The following is a 25,447-nucleotide window of genomic DNA, read 5'->3' as shown; positions in this document are numbered from 1 at the left end:
GGGAGTGGGTCAGAGAGTGCACACCGTGCACCTTGGATAGAGCTGCTGCCCTGGCTGATTAGGCCCTTACTATCCGACTGCAATGGAGGGGCCTTCTGGACAATAAGCCACAGCCTGCTCCTGCTCCCCGACCCTCTACAGTTATATCTGCCCCTCCACAAAGCTGCAGGCGAATGACAACCACGGCTCACAATTCTGGGCCCCAACAGTTCCGACCACGCCCGGGGGGAATTACAGAGAGGAGATGTTATGGGTGCGGGCAACCTGGGCACTTGCAATCCAGTTGTCTCGCAAGGACTCGAAGGGACCCCCACGCACACGCACCTCCATCTCGTCCGCTACATTTTGTGCACTCCATCCTACCTGAGGAAGAGTTGCGTTACCACCACCTTCACCGGAATATACCGCTGACCCCTGTACCATAGATGCCCCTGTTGGAGTGTATGGCCTCCGGCGTTTGTCACCAGGTTCTCCTACTGTCTTCTCCAGAATGCACATTGGAAGGAGTACGACACAGCGTAGATGTTATCGATGTGGGCAGCCTGGGCATTTGCAAAACACTTGCCCTGCTGGTCGATTGAGGAATGACCTTGCATCAAATCGAGCTGTTCATTCTCTACAGCCAAACATAATGGGGGAAGAGTTCTCACCCCTTCAAGTTGACTTGCCTAATGACTGAGACACTCGTGGTCGACCACTAGGGGTTTATGGGGTGCGAGCCACAGTCCCAAGTTCCTCTTACCATCAAAATAAGCACTTACAGGAGGTCATGCTGGATGGACAGAGTGTTATTAAATTTTGTGACTCCGGGGCATTTCTCACAATAGCTGATCCCCGAGTGGTTCGGCCAGAGGCGATACATCATGGACCAGGGATTGTTATTGAATTGGCTGAAGGACAAAGGAGGAATATCTCAAAGGCGACTAGATCTGGACTTTGGTTTTGGGGTCAAGCAATGTGTGGTTGGGGTGATGAGCGGCCTGTCTGCAGATATTCTCCTAGGAAATGATGTGGGAGATCTACAATATCAATTTATGGGTGCAGGAAACACAGTGTGAGTGAAGAAGGACACAAAGGGACACAAAGGGAAGCTTCTCCTTCCAACCCTACCGCTGTACAAGTGACTATCTACAGCTTCTCCATCAAATACAAGCGTGGAAGCCAACACGAGAATGCTGCAAGAAGAACCATAGACTATACACAGCTGAGCAACATGGACTTAAGTGAGATGGCAAGAGGTCTGTGTAGACCTCATGGCATACTCACTTATTCAGAGTGAAGGCAAAAGGGCCAACAAGTGCTAAGCATCTCTGGGAACTTCTTCAAGACTGTTGGAAGATCATTTCCGGTGACTACCTCTTAAAGCTCATCAAGAGAATGCCAAGAGTGTGCAAAGCAGTAATCAAAGCAAAAGGTGGCTACTTTGAAGAACCTAGAATATAAGACATATTTTCAGTTGTTTCACACTTTTTTGTTAAGTTTTCATTCCACATGTGTTAATTCATAGTTTTGATGCCTTCGATGTGAATCCACAATTTTCAGAGTCATGAAATTAAAGAAAACTCTTTGAATGAGAAGGTGTGTGCAAACTTTTGGCCTGTACTGTATGTAAAAAAAAAAACCCACACACACACGTCCATTCACAGATAAGGATTCCGAACATAGGACTCGTTATATTAATTAAGAATTACCTAAAAATGTTTAATAAAATAGGATTTACAAACTGGAGGGTCATTATGAAGAATGTTTTGATAGGATCATCTTAAATGTAATTTTTAACAAAGCACTCCTATATATTTTATATTAAAGTCTATTTTTACTCAAAAAAAGTTATATTTGAATTATTAAGCACCATCCTGATGTTCCAAAGTCCCTATGACAACACTTCCTGTCTTGTCTAGGGTGGTAACCAGTGGAAATGTTTTTGCTCCCCTATCAGAGAGCAGCATATAATAGAGACAGAGATCCTGATTCCAGCGATATGTCACTTACTGAGCTGTTTGTTGTCATTTTGATAAAATCAATGTTTTCTCTACTGCAGATCTATCAGTTATACAGAGCTCCTGAATATGCTGGACTACCTGGCAGCACACCAAGTAGTCCCCTAATTGTAATCTACTGCTGATTAAACAGTGATTTTATCAAAACTACACTAAGAAGCCCAGTAAGTTACAAATTTCTAGAATCAGGATCTCTGCCCCTACATTTTGCTGCTCTCAGATTAGGTGTCAAAAACCTGGTGACAGATTCCCTTTAATGCCTTGTAAGTTCTGCCTACCTGGTAACTGTCTACAAATATAGGAATTAAGGAGCTGCCCTAACCCTAATTACATTATATAGATATGATTTTTTTTTTAGTTTGTTAGTATACCCATCATGAATCTCCAAACAATGAAGCCTGTGTGACGCCCTGGCCTATCAAGTTATCACAGGGTATTGTGCAATCTGCCCTTCTGCACAGTATCCAATCCTCCTTGGTTACGGATCCCTGTTCTTTGGTGTTGCTAAGATCAAAGCCAGTCAAAACCCTAGGAACACTTTACACCATACCCACCAGGCACACCATTGGGGGGCCTGAAAAGAATACGGCCGCCCATTTGGGGGGTTGGTAGGGGAAAGTGAAAAAGTGAAGAGAAGTGTTGTGTTGGAGGTGAAAGATAGATGAGGTCAGGAGCAGGGCTCCTTGAGTCTACTAGGTGGCAGACATTGGTCTGGGCCTGGTAGGAGCTGGAACCCCGGTCGCAGGGGATCGTGTCAAGGGGCACGGATTGCTGACGAGGGCAGCCGGCGGCCTTGAGCCATTTCTGGACAGGGGCCAGGGCAGGACGAGGTACGTGGATCCTAGGCCGGAAGTAGCTTCAATCGTCCTGGTATTTACCCAACGGGGGTGAAGTCTTCAAGATTCATCCCTCACCCACTCCAAAATCGGGATACTAGGGCAAGGAGGGGATAGGACTTTTCCAAAAACACAGTCCACCAAATCCCAAGCATGAACCCTGAGAGCAAGCTCACTCCGTTAGTCATACGGGTGAGCGGGACCCGATTAGTTCCACACTATAGGGTCCAACAGTGAGAAGGTGCCACAGAAAAGGCCACAGGCTAACAAGCAACACCAAGGGCATGGATCCAAGCGTGCTCCCTCCTTCCTGCAGCGGTGCTCAGAATTCTGGTTTACAAGCTGTCGGTGTCAGTATTCTTGGACTGAGTACGCAGAAAATGCTTCCTTTTTCCAACGGCACCCCTTCACTGCCACCACCGGGCCCCGGGGCACAACCCCTTACCTACAGAGGGGTTAGACACCTTGCTGCTATACCATCGGCACCGGGCTCCCCAACAGCAGCGGTGGTACTCCACCTTACCACGCACCGTGGGTGGCGTCACGAACTTCTAAATCCCCTATACATATCCCCCTTTTTCACTTTGGGTGTCTGTGCGACCCCCGTCCTGAGTCCGGAGACCCCTCTAGCCACCGCGGTTCTGGATCCGAGCGGCTACGCCACTGACACGGGGGCGGTACACCTTGCAGGGAGCTCCCGTGCTGCTATCATACGGCTATTACAAGGATTTTAACGCTTTCACCACAGGGCAATTTTGCATATTTTTTTTTTCATTTTTCTTTTTTTCCTCCTCTTTCTTCCAAGAGCCATAACGTTTTATTTTTCCTTCCGCATAGTCATTTGGAACCATTCATTCGACCACATAGTGTACTGGAAAATGGAGAAAAAAAAACAAGTGCATTGAAATTGCAAAACAAATTCAAGTACACAATGTTCTTTTTGAGTTTTTTATTTACCATGTTAGCTATATTGTTAACATGCTAAAGGTATAATGTTTTTTTATTTAGGTGGTGGATAAAAATTCAGAAATTTGTAAAAAAAATAAATATGTACCGTATTTTTCGCTTTATAAGACGCACTTTTGTTCCCCCAAATTTTGGGGGAAAGTAGGGGGTGCGTCTTATAATCCGAATATACGGGAGGGGGGGTGTATATATATACAGATTCCAGTGGAGGTGCGGGCAGCTCTGGAGCAGTGCTGGGGGCTGCTGGGGGCAGGGAAAGCTGGGAGCGGCAGCGTTTGATCTCCTGCTCCCGCTCATATAATATGCACAGCCGCTGTCCATCAGAAGCGTGGTGCTGAAACTGCATCGCGCTGATGGGCTGGGGCAGCGGGGCATATTATATCTGCCTGTGCTTACCTTTGATCGCACAGGATCCCCCCTTCCCCTGTGTTAGATATGGCCTCCCGTGCTGCTGCCCATAGTAAAATAATAAACTCTTTACTCACCTCCGTCTCCCTTCTGCTGCTGTGATTAGACACGCAGAGATATCTCTCTGCTGTCCCGATCACATGACCTGCACTAGAACCAGGAAGTAGGAAGTGCAGGAGACAGGAGGAGCTCAACCCCGAGGAAGGAGACATGGGACAGGACAGTGCTGCAGAAGGTAAGGAAAGAGTTTATTTTACTAAAAGCAGCAACATGGGGGTGATATGTAACAGAGGGTGATGTGTGCCTGCCACAGTGGGCCTGTCTGCCTGCCACAGTGGGCCTGTCTGCCTGCCAGAGTGGGCCTGTATGCCAGCCACAGTGGGCCTGTATGCCAGCCAGAGTGAGCCTGTGTGCCAGCCAGAGTGGGCCTGTGTGCCAGCCACAGGGGCCATGTGCCAGCCATACGGGAAATGTGGCATCACTGGGGGACATGTTCAATATAAGGTGGCCATATCCAGATTAAGGGGGCTAATTTTAGGATAAGGGGGCTATGAGGGACATATACCCTATATTATTTGTTAGACGGACACTGGCATTATAAGACGGACCCCATTTATTAAAAAATTCTCTATTCCTTCACCAAATTTGGGGGTGCGTATTATAATCAGGTGCGTCTTATAAAGCGAAAAATACGGTCTATATAATTTTTTTTTGCCATTCTCCAAGAGCCCTAAGGTTTTTATTTTTCAGGATATGGGGTTACATGAGGATGGCTTATTTTTTGTGCCTAGAGCTGACAGTTATACTGATAGCATTTTGGGGCACCTCTTATTTCTTTTTATTGCAATGTTACAGCGGCCAAAAATTCGTAATTCTGGCATTCTGATTTTTTTACTCGTTATGCCATTAACCGTTTAGATTCATTTACTTTCTATTTTGGTAGATCGGACTTTTACGAATGCAGCGATACCAAATATGTGTTTTCAAAATTATTTAATTGCTTTAACGCTATTATCAGTGTAGCTCCTGTTGTAGACCCTAAGGGCCCCCCAAGAGAGTGGGGTCCTGCGCTAGTGCCCAGCTTGCCCCCCCCCCTAATGCAGTCCCTGTGTATAGTACCATGTCTGAACTGCAAGAGCCTACGATGAAGGTATCATATTGGAGGCTGATCTTCTTTACAGCAAAGAACTGGTTGTGAAAGTGCTGTAGAAGACATATATATATATATATATATATATACATACAGTACAGAGCAAAAGTTTGGACACACCTTCTCATTCAAAGAGTTTTTTTTATTTTCATGACTGAAAATTGTAGAAAAACTCTGAATTAACACATATGGAATGAAATACTTAACAAAAAAGTGTGAAATAACTGAAAATATGTCTTATATTCTAGGTTCTTCGAAGTAGCCACCTTTTGCTTTCATTACTACTTTGCACACTCTTGGTATTCTCTTGATGAGCATCAAGAGGTAGTCACCGGAAATGGGCTTCAACAGTCTTGAAGGAGTTCCCAGAGATGCTTAGCACTTGTTGGGCCTTTTGCCTTCACTCTGCGGTTCAGCTCACCCCAAACCATCTCGATTGGCTTCAGGTCTGGTGACTTTGAAGGCCAAGTCATCTGGCGTAGCACCCCATCACTCTCCTTCTTAGTCAAATAGCCCTTACACAGCCTGGAGGTGTGTTTGGGGTCATTGTCCTGTTGAAAAATAAATGATGGTCCAACTAAACGCAAACCGGATGGAATAGCACACCGCTGCAAGATGCTGTGGTAGCCATGCTGGTTCTGTATGCCTTCAATTTTGAATAAATCCCCAACAGTGTTACCAGCAAAGAACCCCCACACCATCACACCTCCTCCTTCATGCTTCGCGGTGGGAACCAAGCATGTAGAGTCCATACATTCATCTTTTCTGCATCACACAAAGACACGGTGGTTGGATCCAAAGATCTTAAATTTGGACTCATCAGACTGAAGCACAGATTTCCACTAGTCTAAAGGGTGCTTTACACGCTGCGACATGGCTAGCGATCTCGTTAGCGATGTGATGCGCCAGATCGCAGATGCGATCTGCCGAGATCGCACATAGGTCATTTTTATAGCGCCGGTCACATGTGCGATCTCGGCAGATCGCATCTGCGATCTGGCGTGTCACATCGCTAACGAGATCGCTAGCGATGTCGCAGCATGTAAAGCACCCTTAATGTCCATTCCTTTTGCTCTTTAGCCCAAACAAGTCTCTTCTGCTTGTTGCCTGTCCTAAGCAGTGGTTTCCTAGCAGCTATTTTACCATGAAGGCCTGCTGCACAAAGTCTTCTCTTAACAGTTGTGCTAGAGATGTGTCTGCTGCTAGAACTCTTTGTGGCATTGACCTGGTCTCTAATCTCAGCTGCTGTTAACCTGCAATTTCTGAGGCTGGTGACTCGGATAAACGTATCCTCCGCATCAGAGGTGACTCTTGGTCTTCCTTTCCTGGGGCGGTCCTCATGTGAGCCAGTTTCTTTGTAGCGTTTGATGGTTTTTGCTACTGTACTTGGGGACACTTTCAAAGTTTTCCCAATTTTTCGGACTGACTTACCTTCATTTCTTAAAGTAATGATGGCCACTCATTTTTCTTTACTTACCGTGTTTCCCCGAAAATAAGACGTCCCCCGAAAATAAGACCTAGGAGGAGTTTTCAGGGATGCTTTAATATAAGACATCCCCTGAAAATAAGACATCGCTGCGGTCATTAATGAAGTGTCCATGCAGCGGTGAAAAAGTTAAAGACACTGCAGGAGACTTCATTATAGACAGCGGAGACCCACTAAAGAAAGAAGAGAGAAGACGCCCCGATCATACTCACCAGACGCTGACTGGGAGCAGGCGAGCGCATCATGGTCCTGCAGCGGAACACACACACACACACACACACTACAGATCGCATACACACACACACAGACTACATATCGCATACACACACTCACCCCATCCAGTGATATTGCTTGCTTCTCGGCGGCGATATTGTGCTGTGATCTTCCAGGACCTTGATCACATGGCCGGAAGCATGTGACATCTCCGTATGTTGTGAGTGTGTGCGCGCGCGATTGTAGTGGTACATGCGATATCGGGAGTGTGTGAGTGTATGCGATCGGATGTGTGCGTGTATTCGATCGGATTTGTGCGTGTCGGCAGGATGACAGCGTGCAGCACAGCTGCTGGGAGCGCTCACAGGAGAGCACAGGGAGGAATGATTTGAAAGGGGTGGGTGTGTGTGTGTGTGTGTGCTGTCTGATGTGAGTGTCGGCCAGATGCAGGAGAGCACAGGTACTGGGAGATCACCGGGAGCAATGATTTGAAAGGGGTGTGTGTGTGTGTGTGTGTGTGTCTAAATGAGTGTATGCTATCTGATATATGTTTGTGTGTGTTTGTGTGATCTGAAGTATGTGTGTCGGCCAGACGCAGGGGAGGCGTGCAGCATACCTGCTGGGAGATCACAGGAAGATCTGGGAGCCATACAGACGCCTGGGGCTGGTAAGTATGATGATCCTGGGAAGGGGGGTCTGCTTATTGTGGGGGGTAAACTTACCCCAACCATGTCTCCTCAAGAATAAGACACCCCCTGAAAATAAGACATAGTGCTTTTTTCAGGGCAAAAAAAAAATATAAGACAGTGTCTAATTTTCGGGGAAACAGGGTAGCTGCTTTTTTCTTGCCATAATACAAATTCTAACAGTCTATTCAGTAGGACTATCAGCTGTGTATCCACCAGACTTCAGCACAACACAACTGATGGTCCCAACCCCATTTATAAGGCAAGAAATCCCACTTATTAAACCTGACAGGGCATACCTGTGAAGTTAAAACCATTTCCGGTGACAACCTCTTGAAGCTCATCAAGAGAATACCAAGAGTGTGCAAAGCAGTAATCAAAGCAAAAGGTGGCTACTTTGAAGAACCTAGAATTTAAGACATATTTTCAGTTGTTTCACACTTTTTTTGTTAAGTATTTCATTCCACATGTGTTAATTCATACTTTTGATGCCTCAGTGTACAATGTCATACTTTTGATGCCTCAATTGGTGTAGGAAAGAGGGTTTTGGGTTCCTGGAGAATTGGGCCGACTTTTCAGTTGGCTACAGATTCTATGCTAGGGATGGGCTGCATCTTAATGGGGAGGGTGCAGCTCTGCTGGGGCAGAAAATGGCTAGAAGGTTAGAGGAGTGTTTAAACTAGGAATGGGGGGCAAGGGTATTCACTTTATAGAAGGGGAATGTAGTGCAGATAGTGACCAGGGCACAAGTAATGAAATTGGGGGTGGTACGGGGGGAAGGGTTAGGACAGTTAATACAGTAAGCAGGAATACAGGTACAGAGTCATACGTAACGTGCATGTACACTAATGCCCGAAGCCTCACAAATAAGGTGGAGGAATTAGAATTAATATTGTTGGAAGAAAATTATGATATAGTGGGGATATCAGAGACATGGCTGGATGAGAGCTATGACTGGGCTGTTAATTTACAGGATTATAGCCTATTCAGGAATGACCGTACAAATAAGCGAGGGGGAGGTGTGTGTCTATATGTAAAATCATCCTTAAAACCCATCCTGCGTGACAACATATGTGAGGGTACTGAGAATGTAGAGTCCCTATGGGTGGAGATAAGGGGGGGAGAATGAATAATAAAATACTGATAGGGGTGTGTTATAAGACGCCGAATATTATGGAAGAGATAGAGAATCTCCTCATAAAGCAAATTGATAAAGCAGCGAGTCTCGGAGAGGTAATTATTATGGGGGACTTTAACTATCCTGATATAAATTGGGGAACAGAAACTTGCAGTTCCAGCAAAGGAAATAGATTTTTGATAACAATGAAAGATAATTACCTTTCACAAATGGTACAGGACCCCACAAGAGGGGGAGCACTACTAGACCTTGTACTAACCAATAGGCCAGACCGCATATCAAATATACAAGTTGGGGGTTACTTGGGGAATAGTGATCACAAAATAATAAGTTTTCATGTATTCTTTAGTAAGATGTCTAGTAGAGGGGCTACAAGGACACTAAACTTCAGGAAAGCAAATTTTAAACGGTTGAGAGATGATCTAAGTGCAATAAACTGGGATGATGTACTAAGTAATGAAAGTACACAAAGCAAATGGGAGACTTTTATGAGCATCCTGAATAGGGCTTGTGCAGAAAATATACCCTATGGGAACAAACATGCTAGAAATAGGAGGAAACCCCTATGGCTAAATAGAGCTGTAAGGGAAGCAATAAAAGAAAAACAGAAAGCCTTAAAAGAATTAAAGAGGGTAGGTAGTGATGAGGCATTATATAATTATAGAAAATTAAATAAAATATGTAAAAAGCAAATTAAGTTAGCTAAGTTTGAGACAGAGAGACTCATTGCGAGAGAAAGTAAAAATAATCCTAAAATATTCTTTAACTACATAAACAGTAAAAAACTGAAAAGCGATAGTGTTGGCCCCCTTAAAAATAGTCTTGGTGAAATGGTGGAGGGAGATGAGGGTAAAGCCAACCTGCTGAATGACTTTTTTTCTACGGTTTTTATACAAGAAAATGCCATGGCAGATGACATGACCAGTGATACCATAAATTCACCCTTGAATATTACCTGCTTAACCCAGCAGGAAGTACGCCGCCGCCTCGAAATCACTAAGGTTGACAAATCTCCGGGCCCGGATGGCATACACCCCAGAGTACTACAGGAATTGAGTTCTGTGATAGATAGACCATTATTTTTAATCTTCTCAGATTCCTTAATAACAGGGTCGGTACCGCAGGACTGGCGCATAGCAAATGTGGTGCCAATATTCAAAAAGGGGACAAAAACTGAGCCAGGAAATTATAGGCCAGTAAGTTTAACCTCTACGGTTGGTAAAATCCTTGAGGGTTTCTTGAGAGATGCTATACTGGAGTATCTCAAGAAAAATAACCTTACGACAGAGTATCAACATGGGTTTATGAGGGATCGATCCTGTCAAACTAATTTGATCAGCTTCTATGAAGAGGTAAGTTCAAGCCTGGACCAGGGAAATGCAGTGGATGTTGTGTATATGGACTTTTCAAAAGCTTTTGATACGGTGCCACACAAAAGGTTGGTACATAAAATGAGAATAATGGGGATAGGGGAAAATATGTGTAACTGGGTTAAAAACTGGCTCAGTGATAGGAAACAAAGGGTGGTTATTAATGGTACGTACTCGGACTGGGTCTCAGTTCATAGTGGGGTACCACAGGGGTCAGTATTGGGCCCGCTTCTTTTCAACATATTTAAAAAATGACCTTGTTGGGGGCATGCGGAGTAGAATTTCAATATTTGCAGATGATACTAAACTCTGCAGGGTAATCAATACAGAGGAGGATAATTTTATATTACAGGGAGATTTATGTAAATTGGAGGATTGGGCTGAGAAGTGGCAATTGAAGTTTAATGTAGATAAATGTAAGGTCATGCACTTGGGTAGAGGAAATAAAATGTATGATTATGTACTTAATTGTAGAACACTGGGTAAAACAGACACAGAAAAAGACTTGGGTGTATGGGTGGATGGTAAACTTCACTTTAGTGGACAGTGTCAGGCAACTGCTGCCAGGGCTAATAAAATAATGGGATGTATTAAAAGAGGTATAAGTGTTCATGAAAAAAATATAGTTCTACCTCTGTACAAGTCACTAGTGCGACCGCACTTAGAATACTGTGTACAATTCTGGTCACCGATATATAAGAAGGACATAGCTGAACTGGAGAAGGTGCAGAGAAGAGCGACCAAGATTATTAGAGGAATGGGTGGGCTGCAATACCAAGACAGGTTATTAAACTTGGGGTTATTTAGTCTGGAAAAACGAAGGCTTAGGGGGGATCTAATCACAATATATAAATATATGAGGGGACAGTACAGAGACCTTTCTAAAGATCTTTTTACACCTAGGCCTGCGACTGGAACACGAGGGCATCCGCTACGTCTTGAGGAAAGAAGGTTTAATCATAATCACAGACGAGGATTCTTTACTGTGAGAGCAGTGAGACTATGGAACTCTCTGCCGCATGATGTTGTAATGAGTGATTCACTACTAACATTTAAGCAGAGCCTGGACGCCTTTCTTGAAAAATTTAATATTACCAGTTATGTATATTAGATTTTATGACAGGGTATTGATCCAGGGAACTAGTCTGATTGCCGGATGTGGAGTCAGGAAGGAAATTTTTTCCCCATTGGAACTTGTTTGCCACATTGGGGTTTTTTTGCTTTCCTCTGGATCAACATGTTAGGCTACAGGTTGAACTAGATGGACTTAGAGTCTCCCTTCAACCTTAAAAACTATGATACTATGATACTATGATAATGTGAATCTACAATTTTCAGTCATGAAAATAAAGAAAACTCTTTGAATGAAAATGTGTGTCCAAACTTTTGGGCTTTACTGTGTGTGTGTGTATATATATATATATATATATATAATGTCAAAGTTCAAATAATCTCCCTCTCCCCCCATAAAAAATAAACATATTTTGTATAGCTGTGTATGTATACAGCCAATCAAAATATAAAATTAATGAATTCTTTACAGTAACTGCCATAAGGAGAAAAAGAAATCCAAATTCTATAATTGCAGTGTTTCAGTTGATGCTATGCTGTAAAAAAATGCAATAAAAAGCAATCAAAGCATCATATCAAACACAAATTGTATCAATTAAAAAGTCAGGTTTTTTTACGCAAGAAACAAGGCCACATACAGCTCCAATGACATAAAAAATAAAATATTTTTTAATACAGGTATAAAATTTTTTTTTACAAGTTTGGTATCCAATAATTGTACTGACGTGTAGAATCACATTGCCAGGTCATTTTACCAGACCTTGAAAACTGTAAAAACAAAACCCAAAAAACAATATGGTAATTGTATTCTTTTTTCTGTGCACTGGGATTTTTCCCCCATTTTTCAGTATAAAATACACAGTACAGTCATGGCCAAAAGTTTTGAGAATGCTACAAATATTCATTTTTACAAAGTCTACTGCTTAAGTTTTTCTAATGGCAATTTGCATATACTCCAGAATGTCATAAAGAGTGATCAGCTTAACAGCAATTACTTGCAAAGTCAATATTGACTAAGAAAATGAACTTCAACCCCCAAAACACATTTCAACATCATTGCATTCCTGCCTTAAAAGGAGCAGCTAACATTGTTTTAGTGATTGTTCCATTAACACAGGTTTGGGTGTTGATGAGGACATGAGGACAGGGCTGGCGATCAATCAGTCATGATTAAGTAAGAATGACACCACTGGACACTTTAAAAGGAGGCTGGTGCTTGGTATCATTGTTTCCCTTCAGTTAACCATGGTTATCTCTAAAGAAACACATGCAGCCATCATTGCTCTGCACAAAAATGGCTTAACAGGGAAGAGTATCGCAGCTACAAAGATTGAACCTCAGTCAACAATCTATCGCATCATCAAGAACTTCAAGGAGAGAGCTTCTATTGTTGCCAAAAAGGCTCCAGGGCGCCCAAGAAGGACCAGAAAATGCCAGGACCATATCTTAAAACTGTTTCAGCTGTGGGATCGGACTACCAGCAGTGACGAGCTAGCTCAGCAATGGCAGCAGGCTGGTGTGAGTGCTTCTGCACGCACTGTGAGGTGGAGACTGCTTGAGCAAGGCCTGGTTTCAAGGAGGGCAGCAAAGAAGCCACTTCTCTCCAGAAAAAACATCAGGGACCGACTGATATTCTGCAAAAGGTAGAGGGAGTGGACTGCTGAGGACTGGGGTAAAGTCATTTTCTCAGATGAATCCCCTTTTCGATTGTTTGGGACATCTGGAAAACAGCTTATTAGGAGAAGAAGAGGTGAGCGCTCCCACCGTCTTGTCTCATGCCAACTATTAAGCATCCTGAAACGATTCATGTGTGGGGTTGCTTCTCAGCCAAGGGAATCGGCTCACTCACAGTCTTGCCTAAAAACACAGCCATGAATAAAGAATGGTACCAGAATGTCCTCCAAGAGCAACTTCTCCCAACTGTCCAAGAGCAGTTTGGCACCCAACAATGCCTTTTCCAGCATGATGGAGCACCTTGCCATAAAGCAAAGGTGATCACTAAATGGCTCATGGAACAAAACATAGAGATTTTGGGTCCATGGCGTGGAAACTCCCCAGATCTTAATCCCATTGAGAACTTGTGGGCAATCATCAAGAGACGGGTGGACAAAGAAAAACCAATAAATTCTGGCAAAATGCAAGCATTGCTTATTCAAGAATGGACAGCTATCAGTCAGGATTTGGTCCAGAAGTTGATTGAGAGCATGCCAGGGAGAATTGCAGAGGTCCTGAAGAAGAAGGGTCAACACTGCAAATATTGACTTGCTGCATTAACTCATTCTAACTGTCAATATAACCTTTTGGTACTCATAATATGATTGCAATTATATTTCTGTATGTGATGTAAACATCAGACAAACACAATTAAAAACCAGAGGGCAACAGATTATGTGAAAATATAATTTTGGTGTCATTCTCAAAACTTTTGGCCATGACTGTACAATCCCTCATATAACCATGTGAATAGAAACATAAAAGAAAGTAATGGATCATGGAAGAAGTGGAAGTAAAAAAGGGGAGGTAAGAACGAAAGCACAAAATAAACAACGAAAAATCACTCGGGGAGGGGTTAGAGGTTTTGACCTTTATTGTTTTTGCTGAGGCCTTCTATATAAATGTGCATAAATGCAGTATGTGTTATTGGTGAGTCTGCCGACATCAACACTGTTATCGAGTGACTGTTTTCCAGAAGTCTCTGCACTGGTCGAGTTTAGAGGTTTGTGGAAGTGACTAAAACAAACACATTTTTTAGATTTACTCCTATTGTGTTTATCTTAAGTTAATAATTTCTGATGAGTTCTGTAAACTGATGATTAATGTTTTACAGAAGATAAAAAATCAAACTGAAAAGAAATTGAGAGAATTATTGATCGGCCTCCACTCCAAATAATTATATCTATTAAAGTAGTTTAGTGTGTTATTAAATTAAAGATCATGCTAAATGATGATAAACTCCTTAGGAGTATTAGGCTATGTTCACACTTTGCATTTTTGCTTATTTTGCTGCATTTTGGCGAATTAAACTAATGCACTGTAGACAAATGACACACCAATAATGCATCCAAAAAAGGCTAAAAAAAAATACAGCAAAAAACACATCAGAACTTGCTTTACTGTCAAGAGAACAGGTGTTGGCTGCAGAAAAAAAGCGCAGCAAAAACGTGTAAACATAGCCTTAAAACCCCGTTAAGGGGGTGTTACACGCAGCGATATCGAAAGCGATATCGCTAGCGAGCGTAACCGCCCCCATCGGTTGTGTGTCACAGGCAAATCGCTGTCCGTGGCGCACAATATTGTTCGTAGCCATCACACGGACTTACCTGGCTAGTGACGTTGCTGTGTGCGGCGAACCGTCTCCTTTCTAAGGGGACAGTTCGTGCGGCGTCACAGCGGCGTCACTAAGTGGCCGCCCAATAGAAGCGGAGGGGCGGAGATGAGCGGCTGTAACGTTCCGCCCACCTCCTTCCTTCCGCATTGCCGGCGGCCGCAGGTAAGCTGTAGTTCGTCGTTCCCGAGGTGTCACACATAGCGATGTGTGCTGCCTCGGCATCGCCGAACAACCTGCGACCTCTACAATCAACGATATTTTGAAAATGAACGACGTATGAATGATGGATGATTTGGTGAGTATTTTCCATCGTTAACACTCACTCGTTGCTGTCACATGCAACGACATCACTAACGATGCCGGATGTGTGTCACGGAATCCGTGACCCCGGCGATATATCATTAGATACGTCGTGTGTAATGGGGCCTTTACACGCAACGATATATCTAACGATATATCACCGGAGTCACAGATTCCGTGACGCATATCCGGCGTTAGCGATGTCGTTGCGTGTGACAGCAGCGAGCGAGTGTTAACTATGGAAAATACTCACCAAATCCATTGTTGACACATCGTTCATTTTCATAAAATCGTTGATTGTACAAGTCACAGGTTGTTCGTTGTTCCCGAGGCAGCACACATCGCTATGTGTGAAATCTCGGGAACGATGAACTAGAGCTTACCTGCGGCCGCCGGCAATGCGAAAGGAAGGAGGTGGGCGGGATGTTACAGCCGCTCATCTCCGCCCCTCCGCTTCTATTAGGCGGCCGCTTAGTGACACAGCGCCGGACACAGCGACGTTGCTACCCAGGTAAGTCCGTGTGACAGCTCCGAACGATATTGTGCGCCGCGGGCAGCGATTTGCCCATGACACACGACCGACGGGGGCGGGTACGCTTGCTAGCGATATCGCTTGCGATATCGCTGCATGTAACACCCCCTTTAGTTCTCATGAAAATGAATCATTTAGAAGCCCATAGAATTACTTATCACTGGTCTTTGGCAATAATTATTATCATATTTTTCTTACTATAAGACACATTTTTTATCAAGATAACGCCTTCCTAAAATATATGTGCGTCTTATAGTCAGCAGTCAATAAGATCAGCAGTGCGAGACCTCCCTAACCTGAACCTTAAATCATAGAGCATTCATAAGTGCTGTGCTCCTATCGCTGAGACAACTGAGTGGCTGCATATTTCTAACCATCTGTGTAATTACTTCTGAGCAGGAGAGACTGAGCTGAGTTTGCTAGCTGGTTTGGGAAAGTTTGACTCCACATAAGGGTTACTAGAATGGATCTTTGGTGCACAGGCGGAAGAAACGAAAACTGTCAGATGTAGATAAGTTTATTTACTTTTAGCAGAAGAGTCTCTGTCTCCCAAAGTCAATCTCCTGCATCTCCATTCTCTGTGTAACATACAAAATATATGTGATGCCCAACTTATTTGCTCACATTTATGTGTGGTCATAAAGGGCACAGAAAATCAGTGTAACACTGGACTGCTTGATATAAAATCTACAATATGCATCCTTTATAGTGTGGAAATTAGAATAACTTCTAGTAGAGTGTTCAACCTGCTAAATCGTGTATAAGGAAAGTAAGGGGCATAAATGAAAAAGACATTACACATGTAAAACACGGGGCACATAGCCGATTCCACAATAAATGGATTTGTGCTCTTTATGACCAAGACAACCAAAGGAAACTGAATTGGGATCATGTTATGTCACTGTTGGGGACAGTATATAATTTCCTTTGATTTTTGGTACAACCCCAGTAATATACTCCTACCACTTTAGAATAAATCATTACCCCTCTCTTCTACCCTAGAGCACCAATAAACAAGTACAACAGTAGACCACCAACACTACCCCTCTACATCTTTATATCACCAGTGCAGTTTTAGTTTTAATATTTTTCCTGTTTTCTGTTGTCCAAACCTGTGTGTGTGTCTTATTTTCAGGTGCATCTGTAGTCCAAATAATACAGTAGTTTTCATTAATATTTCTTATTTCAGACATGTATTTCTTCAAGTCAAATATATGTATTTCTATAATTCGGAATCTTATATTCATAGGTTGTGAAGAAGTCGTGCTATCCCCGATGGAACGAAGTGTTTGAGTTTGATTTGGATGAATCTTTCAGTGAAAAGTTGACTATAGAGGTTTGGGACTGGGACCTTGTCAGTAAAAATGATTTTCTAGGCAAGGTAAGATAGCTAAAGTGCATCAATAGACAATAATTCTTTTTATTTGTCATAAATCCCCTCATTCTCTTAGGCTGCACTGCCTTTTACTTTTCAGAGCAGTACTTTCTATTCTCCTGCTGCTCTGTCTCGCTTTCTTTGAAATAAATAGTGGCAAAGGCAATGCTTATACCTTTATTTGACTCGGTAATGGAGACGTCTATAATTTGTATCATAGATACACTTCAACTGTGACAGATAGAAAAAAAAAATCCAGAAAATTACATTGTATGATTTTTAAATAATTAATTTGCATTTTATTGCACGAAATAAGTATTTGATTCAATAGTAAAACAGAACTTAATATTGGGTACAGAAACCTTTGTTTGCAATTATAGAGATCAGACATTTCCTGTGGTTCATGACCACGTTTGCACACTCTCAGCAGGGATTTTGGCCCACTCCTCCATACAGATCTCCAGATCTTTCAGGTTCGGGGCTGTCACTTGGCAACATTGAGTTTCAGCTCCCTCCACATTGTTTTTATTGGATTCAGGTCTGGAGATTGGATGGGCCAAACCAGGACCTTGAAATGCTTCTTACTGAGCTACTACTTAGTTGCCCTGGCCGTGTGTTTTGGGTTATTGTCATGCTGTAAGACCCAGCCATAACCCATCTTCAATGCTCTTACTGAGGGAAGGAGGTTGTTGGCCAGCATCTCGCAATGCTGGACCTTATCCAGCCTTCCTTCAATACGGTGCAGTCATTCTGTACACTTGGAGAAAATCACCCCCAAAGTATGATGTTCCCACCTCCATGCATCATGGTCGGGATGGTGTTCTTGGGGTTGTAATCCTTCTTCCTCCTCCAAACAAGGTGAGTAGACTTGATACCAAAAAGTGAAATTTTGGTCTCATATGACCACATGACCTTATCCTATGCCTCCTTTGGATCATTGGCGAACTTCAAACGAGCCTAGACATGTGCTGGCGTGAGCAGGGGTACCAATCGTGCCTTGCAGGATTTTAATCCATGACTGTGTAGTGTAGTGTGTTACTAATAGTAATGTTTGAGACTGTGGTCCAAGCTCTCTTCAGATCATTGACCAGGTTCTTTGACAGCTCTTTGGTCTTGGCCATGGTGGAGAGGTTGGAGTGTAATTGATTGAGTGTGTGGACAGGTGTCTTTTATACAGGTAACAAGTTCATACAGGTGCAATTAATACAGATAATGAGTGCAGATTAGGAGGGCTTCTTTAAGAAAAAATAACAGGTCTTTGAGAGCCAGAACTCATGTTTGTAGGTAGATGATTAAATACTTATTTCTTGAAATAAAATGCAAATTAATTATTTAAAAATCATACAATGGGATTTTTTTTATTCTGTCTGTTACAGTTGATGTGTACCTACGATAAAAACAGGCCTCTCCATTCTTTGAAGGTGGGAAAACTTGCAAAATCGGTAGTTTATGAAATAGTTATTTTCCCCAGTGCGTGTGTTTTTTTTATATTCATTTTATAACAGTTTTATTTAAAGCAGTCATATATACACATATCAATAAATATGGTGTTCTCACCACATCGCCGGGGGACAGCGCTGCCGTGACTGCGATACCTGCCGAGAACGGTGATTATGTCGGTACCTTTACATGACCTCACTGCTCGCGCTGGTCATCACAGTTGATGAGGACAGTGACAGACCCGGAGATTCCCAGGAACGGTGAAGTCATGTAAGTTTACTGATGTTAGCACCCAAGGGAAAATCCAGGGCTCGCAACCTATGGTCACTAAGCTTGGTCTGAGAACTTTCTCAGAACGAAACTCTATAGGAATGGATGGGCATCTTGGGACATTACCTATTGGATTATCGCTGGGACTTTCAGGATTTTTTTTTATTTAATAAATTGGAGAACAAGGGCATGTGGGGGAGCCTTTTTTACAAATAAGGTATTTTTTCCGGTGTGTATTTTGTTAACCATTCACTTACCGGATTAGTAATGGGGGTGTCTGATAGACGCCTCTTCATTACTAACCCCTGAGCTTGATGTCATCTGTCAATTCACAGCTGACATCAACCCCATTAACTATTACCTCGATTGCCACTGCACCAGAACAATCTGGATGAGCCGAGTAAAGCACCAGAATTGTCATCCTGGTGGATTTCCTGATGAAGTGGGATTACACTTCAAAACGCGTTAAATTAAACCACCTCATATTTTACCTCTCCTGGATGTGTGTTGTATCTCCAACAAACAAATTAGCTGGACCAATCACTGAGCTAGGAATAAATGATAAGACATAAAACGTAGCTTTTACTTCATAGACATATAAAATATGAACAGTGGTTCATAAGTGAGTTAAAACCAGGGTAACAGTAGTCCAATTATGTGGACAACAGATGGGCCTATATGTGAGGAGTATAGAGACCCAAACAATACGGACTGCCTCAGCTGGCTTGAAATCAAATGGACGATCGTGCCATCATAAGTACTATATAAAAAAGGGAAAATAACTGAGTTTCATGAAGCCTTGCATAATCAAAGACAGATGCGTCACTATTAGCAATATAATGTTTATTCGAAAACAGAGAATAGGGGCACTGTCATGTAAAGAAACACATAAAATACAGACAATGTTTGGAGAAGGAATCGGGAAAATCCCATACTAGGACCTCAACAACATCATATTGTGTTAAAGAGTGTTGGCTCCAGCTTTACTGTATAATGGTGTCCCAAGCATTCAATCAAAAAGGGGGGCCCCACAGGGCACACACAGTGAGGGAACCATAAAACCTTATTCAATTCTAGAGCAGTGCTTACCCATATATGTTGTCAATATAGATGCCGTGTCAGTGGTCCAAGTGATGGTGGGGGAAGCCCCGACGCGTTTCGCAGAACAGCTTCCTCGGGGGACTGCCTCAGCTGGCTTGAAATCAAATGGACGATCGTGCCATCATAAGTACTATATCCAACTGGAAAAGAATAATCATATACACACAATACAGTTTATCACATTAAGAACCCCAGTCATGGGAAAATATTCCTGTGTGTATTATAGGCAGATACTCAGATGCTGAGGAATTGTAGATAGAAAATATTCCTATCTGATAGGGAATGGTCTTACCACATCCCGAAGTCATAGGCGGGCATTATGCAGGTTACCGGCTCAATAAGGGGGGCTGTCACTCAGCACATCAGATCCCATACAGCCAAATAACCTATATCAGGCAAAATCAAAGGTTCCCACTCCCAACGTTTCAAACTGGATCATCAGGGGAGTCCAAGTGGGATATCAGCAGTGGACGTCACTAGGCATCGCTTTCACATGACCCTCCACAGGTGCCCGAATCACTACAATATCAATAAGCAAATATCAGTAAAAAGCCCAGGGAACTGCCAATCAGGCCGCATTTATCGTGCCCCATGGTTATATTAACTCACCGCATCCAGGCGTGTATCAAACCTGATTCAAGCTTGCCGCGCTTGGCATCTGGAGTGACGCTCCAAATATAGCACGGTGCATGCGCGGATTGGTTGAATTATCGTGACGCGCGCTCCCAGAGTGCCTCCGGGCCGGAAGTTGCACGTCAGCTAAGGCAGCGTCACTTGGAAGACGTAACCGTCCTCACCCACTGTCATCACATCCGGGTGAGTGGAACGCAAACAGCTCGATTACATGGAGACACACATTAACGCTGCCATAGCAACCTCGGTTCCAAATACAGTGGCCGTGATTATAGTTATCTGGCATAAGGTACAAGTCCAAAAAGAAATGCCGGTATATAAGCAATATCACAGGTCAGGTTTGTAATGTACTAAGAGAGCACTAGGCTAGTGCAGCCACAGAGATGTGGAAAACAGAGACAGTAATGAAAAAGGAGATAGGGATTAAAACAGAGAGCTTATTTAAAAATAGCGAGCCTATTTAAAAAACTATAGAAACACAGGATCAATAAAGGGTCAGTGTTCCGATGGGACAAGATTGGACTTGAATCAAGTCTGGCATAACATGCCTCATCATTGAGGATACCAAGACAAATGCTTTTATAATCCTTAGAGTCCAGTATCACCACGTTGCCCCCCTTATCAGAGGGCTTAATGGTGATACTGGAGTCCTTTTCCAAACCTTGTAGACTGAGCATTTCAATCTTTGACAGGTTATACTGACCCCTACGTGTTCCTGTACTGTTTTTTATGTCCTCAGTCACCAAATTGACGAAAACATCTATAGCATCGGTCTCCGCAAATGTAGGAGGCGTTTTCATGCTTCTATTTTTGAGATCCGTAAATGGCCCTTCACCAAGATCGTTAGGATTAGTGTCACTCAGATGGAAGAGTAATCTAATGTCCTGTAAAAGATCTTCTGGGATCCCTAATTCAGCTGATGTTTTCTCATTTTGTCTGCCAAAAAACTTTTTCTATTTAAGACGTCTGGCGAATAAGTTAAGATCCTTAATTGCTGTGAACTCGTTAAAGTCAGTAGTGGGGACAAAGGACAAGCCTTTGTTCAAAACAAGTAGCTCAGTATCATTGAGGGGTCTGGAAGACAAGTAGCTCCACCCATTACATGGGATTTGGTTGACCTTTGCTCCTCAGGTGATACTGATTGTCTAAACCCCCCCCCCCCCCCCCCCGGCCCTGATTATAATTAGCTCCCCTGTAGTTTCCTCTCCCTCTCCCCCTCTGTTTCTTGTATTGTTGTTGAGGTTTGAAGGGATTGATCCTAGTATCCGTATCGGAAAGTTCCGCGTCTGTGGAGGAAAAATCTTCGTAGGGTCAGTGGCTAGTATGCACCTTAGTTTCCTGTTCCATCGGCCCTGCCTTTCTTTGGGAACCTTATTTTGATGATCTTGTCTTGTTCCCCCCCTTCCCCCCTCCCCCCCCACTTGGTGGTTTACCCGGGGTCTTTACCCCTCCTGCCCTGATGGTCGCCTTCTGTGGATTAGCCCTCTCTCCTCGGGTCCCATCGGAACACTGACCCTTTATTGATCCTGTGTTTCTATAGTTTTTTAAATAGGCTCGCTATTTTTAAATAAGCTCTCTGTTTTAATCCCTATCTCCTTTTTCATTACTGTCTCTGTTTTCCACATCTCTGTGGCTGCACTAGCCTAGTGCTCTCTTAGTACATTACAAACCTGACCTGTGATATTGCTTATATACCGGCATTTCTTTTTGGACTTGTACCTTATGCCAGATAACTATAATCACGGCCACTGTATTTGGAACCGAGGTTGCTATGGCAGCGTTAATGTGTGTCTCCATGTAATCGAGCTGTTTGCGTTCCACTCACCCGGATGTGATGACAGTGGGTGAGGACGGTTACGTCTTCCAAGTGACGCTGCCTTAGCTGACGTGCAACTTCCGGCCCGGAGGCACTCTGGGAGCGCGCGTCACGATAATTCAACCAATCCGCGCATGCGCCATGCTATATTTGGAGCGTCACTCCAGATGCCAAGCGCGGCAAGCTTGAATTAGGTTTGATACACGCCTGGATGCGGTGAGTTAATATAACCATGGGGCACGATAAATGCGGCCTGATTGGCAGTTCCCTGGGCTTTTTACTGATATTTGCTTATTGATATTGTAGTGATTCGGGCACCTGTGGAGGGTCATGTGAAAGCGATGCCTAGTGACGTCCACTGCTGATATCCCACTTGGACTCCCCTGATGATCCAGTTTGAAACGTTGGGAGTGGGAACCTTTGATTTTGCCTGATATAGGTTATTTGGCCGTATGGGATCTGATGTGCTGAGTGACAGCCCCCCTTATTGAGCCGGTAACCTGCATAATGCCCGCCTATGACTTCGGGATGTGGTAAGACCATTCCCTATCAGAGAGGAATATTTTCTATCTACAATTCCTCAGTATCTGAGTATCTGCCTATAATACACACAGGAATATTTTCCCATGACTGGGGTTCTTAATGTGATAAACTGTATTGTGTGTATATGATTATTCTTTTCCAGTTGGATATAGTACTTATGATGGCACGATCGTCCATTTGATTTCAAGCCAGCTGAGGCAGTCCGTATTGTTTGGGTCTCTATACTCCTCACATATAGGCCCATCTGTTGTCCACATAATTGGACTACTGTTACCCTGGTTTTAACTCACTTATGAACCACTGTTCATATTTTATATGTCTATGAAGTAAAAGCTACGTTTTATGTCTTATCATTTATTCCTAGCTCAGTGATTGGTCCAGCTAATTTGTTTGTTATTATTGTGGATCTTCTTATTGTATATTGCTACTTATCGTGTTGTATCTCCAGCAGCGCAGTAACGGTTCCACATTAATAGTGTTCCCGAGTGATCTTAAGCACCAGAATTGGCACATCTAATGAATGTGCCACCTCTGGAGTAGCTGCAGGCTGCTTTTTTTAGGCTGGGTAGGGACAAATAACCAACGCCCCTCCCACCCTGATAATACTAGCCCCCAGCTGTCTGCTTTATCTTTTATCTTGGCTGGTTATCAAAAATGAGGGGGACCCCACGCCGTTTTTTTAAATTATTTATTTAAATCATTTTAAAAAATGGCGTGGGTTGCCCTCTATTTTTTATAACCAGCCAAGGTAAAGCAAACCACTGGGGATTGCATCCCATAGCTGTCTGTATTACCCACGCTTACTATAAAAATTACGACAGGAGCCCACATAATTTTTATTTTTAATTTTTAATTATTTTTCTTTCAAGTGGTGCACCAGTCAATCAGAGCCAAGTACCCACACCAAGAAAGCTCGGTGATTGGCTGCTCTGCAACCTTTCAGCAAGCTTTATTCGGATGACAAACCCGAACAGGAACCGGACATACAGTTAGAAGTCCGTATTCGGGACCGTTACCCAGACACCCAGTGTTCAGTATGACCCCCTAACTTTACAGTTCGGGTTCGCTCATCTCTATTCAAGCAGTATACATATTTGGAAGATTTTAGTGTTTGTCCTAATTGCAAAATGCATGGCGTGTGTCAACATGATCATAAATCAATAAATAGAATTAAAAAAAAAAGGAAAAAGTCGAGTGTCAAGTTTACCCAGAAGATTAGAAATATGGAAAGTAGCAGGGTTCTTATAAGAAATTATTTAATCTATTTTTCAGACATTGTTATCAGAAATTAAACATGCGCATGTTAGCAACCCAGAGGCTAAAGATAGACTCACAAACGTTAATCAGTCTTCATTAAATCACCTTAGTTCAAGAAACCCATCTGCTATAGTTGAAGAAGTACAAGAAATAATTGGCTGTTTAACAATGTTTTGTTCCTGTAGAACAGAAATGGGCTCGGTATAGCGCACCAAGAGAAATTAAAAATGATTAGAAAAGGGAAAGTGATTTCTCAGCCGGTGAATTTCACAATGCGGTGCGGCTGCTTTTGTGCATTACCAGCGGGGGGTTAGTTGCTTCATATTGCTGTTCTAGCTGGAGAAAATGAGCTGCTATTTTTAGACATGTGTCTATCCAGTAATATTGCTATTTTCTTTTGCCCGTTCAATGTCTGTTTTGTCTGATACTGAATAGGACCATTGTACCAGCATCCAGATTTTATGATACTCAGCCATGGATACAAAATTGTAATAATCACATGAAAGCTAATAAATGTAAGGTCATTTAAGTGCCATATGTAATCTCACTCAATATATATCTGATAAATAACCAGTTTTATTTAAAATTGTTATACTTTTCTGTTTCCATTCATGACAGATGCATGGACATGCAATTTCATGGAAACTTAGCATATATTCATGAGTCTCACAAAGCCACAAATAGTCCTTTAACTCCAGGGTTTAAAATTTGCCAGTGGATTGGCTTGCTTTGTTGGAAAGGCTCCTTTCTGTGTGTTAACCAATTGCACAAAATTTTGGACAATTTTTTACTATTATTATTTATTTTTATTTTTTTTTAAAGCAGTGATATATTGTTAATCCCCATTTTTCTATACTTGCTTCAATTTTTTTTTTAAAAAAAAAACACAGTTCAGTCTCCCCCATATAGCAGGTAGATAAGGAACAGACTTTACATAGATAAGGTTTGGCTATTGAAATCTATTGGAGCTATTAAAGCCTATGTTATGCATCAAGATACAGTGCCTTGCGAAAGTATATGGCCCCCTTGAATTTTTCAACCTTTTTCCACATTTCAGGCTTCAAACATAAAGATTAAAATGTTAAATTTATGGTAAAGAATCAACAAGTGGGACACAATTATGAAGTTGAATGAAATGTATTGCTTATTTTAAACTTTTGTAAAAAATAAAAAACTGAAAATTGGGGCGTGCAATATTATTCGTCCCCTTTACTTTCAGTGCAGCAAACTCACTCCAGAAGTTCATTGAGGATCTCTGAAGGATCCAATGTTGTTCTAAATGACTAATGATGATAAATATAATCCACCTGTGTTTAATGAAGTCTCCGTATAAATGCACCTGCTCTGTGATAGTCTTAGTGTTCTGTTTAAAGCACAGAGACCATCATGAAGACCAAGGAACACAACAGTCAGGTCCGTGATACTGTTGTGGAGAAGTTTAAAGCTGGATTTGGTTACAAAAAGATTTCCAAAACTTTAAAAATCCCAAGAAGCACTGTGCAAGCGATCATATTGAAATGGAAGGAGT

General features: G+C 42.6%; 1 protein-coding gene across 2 annotated transcripts in view; it reads left to right on the top strand.

Annotated features, from left to right (window-relative positions):
* LOC142291618 (ras GTPase-activating protein 4-like) overlaps window positions 1-25,447 on the top strand; it is a 352,484-nt gene that overhangs the window by 232,681 nt on the left and 94,356 nt on the right. For both annotated transcript variants that reach the window (XM_075336273.1, XM_075336274.1), the window contains exon 7: window positions 16,734-16,865. In XM_075336273.1, the coding sequence (XP_075192388.1) occupies window positions 16,734-16,865 (132 nt within the window). The remainder of the gene's footprint in view (window positions 1-16,733; window positions 16,866-25,447) is intronic.

Source organism: Anomaloglossus baeobatrachus, chromosome 2, assembly GCF_048569485.1.
Source record: "Anomaloglossus baeobatrachus isolate aAnoBae1 chromosome 2, aAnoBae1.hap1, whole genome shotgun sequence".
Classification (NCBI taxonomy): domain Eukaryota; kingdom Metazoa; phylum Chordata; class Amphibia; order Anura; family Aromobatidae; genus Anomaloglossus; species Anomaloglossus baeobatrachus.
The sequence above is the reverse complement of the archived record's forward strand: the minus strand, read 5'-3'. Positions and strand labels throughout refer to the sequence as shown.